The sequence below is a fragment of the Rattus norvegicus genome, chromosome 3 (assembly GCF_021556685.1).
Source record: "Rattus norvegicus strain SHRSP/BbbUtx chromosome 3, alternate assembly SHRSP_T2T, whole genome shotgun sequence".
NCBI lineage: Eukaryota > Metazoa > Chordata > Mammalia > Rodentia > Muridae > Rattus > Rattus norvegicus.
This window is the reverse complement of record NC_141536.1, coordinates 73,449,569-73,453,297: the sequence shown is the minus strand read 5'-3', so window position 1 is coordinate 73,453,297 and position 3,729 is coordinate 73,449,569. Positions and strand designations below refer to the sequence as shown.

The window sequence follows — 3,729 nt, the reverse complement described above, 5'->3', positions numbered from 1 at the left end:
TATATGTACAAGATTAATTATAAAATTTCAATCTACATGAGGTTTAACAGTGATTCTAGTTTTAAATTTTTATTCCTTGTATTTATTTGTGTATTTATATTTATGGATATGTATATAACATGCTAGGTTCTAGTAGGTAAGGAGACAATTACAGGAGGTTATTCTCTCCTTTAACCATGTGGGATTGAGGGATTATACTCACCTCACTCAAATCATCAGGTTTGTGGCAAACACATTTACTACTTTATTTATTTCTCTGGCTACAGATTATTATTTATACATGCATACAGAGATATCTCAATTATACACATTTTGAAACACTTTGGCTTACCTATCTGTGTATTGAAATTAAACTCTTAAGGTGCTATAATTTAGAATGCTCATATATTCTTTATCAATGCTTTACCACACCATATTTTTTTCATGGCATTTTTTACTTCTGCATTCCTCAGAGTATAGATAATAGGGTTGAGTAAAGGTGTTGCTATTGTATAAAACACAGACACCATCTTATCTATGGGTAAAGTGATTAGTGGTCGTGTGTATATAAATATACAGGGACCAAAAAATATGACCACCACAATGAAATGAGAAGTGCATGTAGACAAGGCCTTTCGTCTTCCTTCTGCACTGTGGTTTTTCAGGGAGTATAAGATTACAATATAGGAGACAAGAAGCACTATGAAACTTACCATGCATATGGCACCACTATTAGACACAACTAGCAAATTTATCACATAGGTATCTATGCAGGCAAGTTTCAACAAGGGCTGCAAATCACAAGAAAAGTGATCAATTACATTTGGTCCACAGAACGGTAATCTTAAGGCCAAGAAAATCTGTGCTGAAGAGTGGATACAAGACCCTACCCAGGCAAGAATTACTAATATACCACATATGCGCTGGTTCATTATAGTTGTATATCTTAGAGGCTTACAGATTGCTACATAGCGGTCAAAGGCCATGAGGATAAGTACAAAGATCTCCATGCACCCAAAGAAGTGGCCTGCAAAGATCTGCGTCATACATTCATTGTAGGTAATAATTTTTTTCTGAAGAAGGAGTCCACGATCAATCGAGGTGCTGTAGTTGTAGAAAAGCAAGCATCAGCAAAAGACAAATAGAAGAGGAAAAAGTACATGGGACCTCCAAGTGTCTGACTCATCTTAATGGTTACCACAATGAGAAAATTCCCCAATAATGTCATAAGATAAAGAATCAAGAAGACTCCAAATATTGCCTTCTGTTTTTCTGAATCCTGAGTCAACCCCAACAGAATGAATTCAGTCACACTGTTGTTGTGCATCATATCAGTGGCTATATTAGGTAGAAATGGCTGAAAATATTTAACCTGCAACAACAAAATGACATACTGAGACACAGATATTGAAATTCCTTGGTTCTACTCTATGCTTTTAGTCTCATCTGCCCTTGGAGTCCCTGAAAAATCCTTCACAATGTCAACATAGATACCTATACCTCAATGGGATTTCCCATTGACACAGCTTATTGGACTGTACGAAAGATTTTGAATTTCAGTAAAGAAAAACATGAATGTTTTTCAGGTACCTTGATTCCTGTGGATATTTCAAAGTGTAGAGTTTGTTCTTTCTTTGAGAAATTGTGGATGCTTCAGTACTACTTAAAAGGGGAAACAAAATAATCACAAGGTATTAAGGGAAGGAGGAAGTTGGGAGGGAGAGAGGAGGAGGGAAAGGGTAGGAAAGGAACAGATTGGGAGAAGACAGAGGAGATGTACATAGAGTCCATACATTGAATGTAGGTGTGTAGCAGTGGTGGATGTGTAACTGGGCTTAGTCACCAGAAAGTCACAGATGCCAGGAAAGCAAGACACTCAAGGAACCTATGGGGAAGTCATTAGTTGAAATGCTCAACAAAAGGGAGAGAGAACCTGTAGAGACCATATACAGAGGTTAGGCATGGCCCCAGATTGAGGGAGGTGAGGGATGGGGTGACCTACCCATCTCAAAAATATTAACCCAGAGATGCTCCTGTTTAAAGGAAATTTAGGTACAAAGAGTGGAGCAGAGACTGAAGGAAAGGCCATCCAGAGAACTTTCCACATCGGATCTATTCCATATGCAGTCACCAAACCCAGACACTATTGCTGATGCCAAGAAGTGCTGACAGCAGCCTGATATAACTGCTCCCTGCCACAGAAGGACCAATACAGATGTGGATGTTTGCAGTCAGTCATGGAAATGAGCAGGGAGACCCCAATGGAAGATTTAGAGGAAGGACTGAAGGAGCAGAAGGGTTTTGTAACCCCATAGGAAGAACAACAATATCAACCAACCAGAATCCCCTAAGCTCCCAGGGACTAAACCACCAACCAAAGAGTACACTTGGAGGGATACATGGTTCCAGCTGCATATCAAGCAGAGTATGGTCTTATATGAATGACATCAGTATGAGAGGAGGCTCTTGGTCCTATGAAAGCTCTATGCCCCAGTGTAGGGGAATGCTAGCAGATTGAGGCAGGAAGTGGGGGTGGGTAGTACCCCCATAGCAGCAGGGGTTAGGAGGATAGGATATGGTATGTATTTGTGGAGAGGAATCCAAAAATACGTTGTGGATAACATTTGAAATGTAAATAAATAAAATAACTGATAAAAAGTAAAAAAATGAACAAGAACAGAAATAGTGGTGTTTTGATTAAGTAATTTTGGAAAAACATATGTGTCTATTGGGTGTGTTGGGTGGGTATGGGCTCAACATTTTCTTTACCCATTTGCAGTACTTTGAAAGAATAAGAATTTTATCCATGCATACACTCACCTTTACATGTAGACCTATTGCTGACTCTTGTTGATTCTTTCTTTGTGCTTTGTAATATGAAAAACACTGCTTAATGCAATGAACCATTAAGCCTATTGATTCCATTATAACAAAAATCTCAACTCTATTTACTGTCACTTTGTTTCTATTTTCCTTGGCTCCTTTAGCTCCTGTATAAGTTATATTTTATAAAAGTGTATTTAATCCAATTTTAATATCACCTGTTTATTCAGTATAACAATTTACTGGGAAAACTTAAGGGTTTTGAATGCTATAAGTTGGGTATAGTCCCAGAAAATTTAATATAATGATTTCATTATATTTAAGTTTATTTCATTAGGAAAATAATATTTTTTAGCTGTAAGTTTTAAATTTCCTTAAAGATATCATTTTTTTAAAAAATAAAAAAGGTTACTTAGAAAGCATGACCTATACATATATTACTCCATTTTATATGAAAAATCTCATTTGCTTCAACGTTAAATTTTTTTAAGGTTTTTTTTTTTTTGGTGTGTTTTCAAATATGTTTGCTTTATGTGACTGAAACATGCCCTCAATGTAAATTTGCTGCCTCATTTTGACATAGGATTTTGATAAAATTTTTAGTATTTTTGTAACACATTTCCTCATGTCTTTACATGTGTTTACTGCTCTCTCTCATCTTTTGTGTGTATATGTGTGTGTATGCGTGTGTGTGTGTGTGTGTGTGTGTGTGTGTTTGTGCAGATGTATGTTCTCTTATTAGACATGTGAGCAATCTTTACCAGGTGATCCATTTCAATGGCTACATGCTTTTATACTTAACAGCCATAAATATCAATTTAAGTTTAATACTATAATAATAATAAATAATAATAATAATAACACTGTAATACATTCTTCAAGAGTCTTATATTGCTAATATTTTTTACTTTATAAATAACATTTCAA

At 35.9% G+C, this 3,729-nt stretch overlaps 1 protein-coding gene across 1 annotated transcript; it reads right to left on the bottom strand.

Moving 5' to 3' along the window:
- Positions 1 to 380: 380 nt before the first annotated feature.
- Or4c31e (olfactory receptor family 4 subfamily C member 31E) lies at positions 381 to 1,309 on the bottom strand. Its single transcript, NM_001000644.1, is given in 2 exon segments — positions 381 to 1,054; positions 1,057 to 1,309. Coding segments are annotated over 2 exon segments (927 nt in total).
- Between the last annotated feature and the right edge of the window lie 2,420 nt (positions 1,310 to 3,729).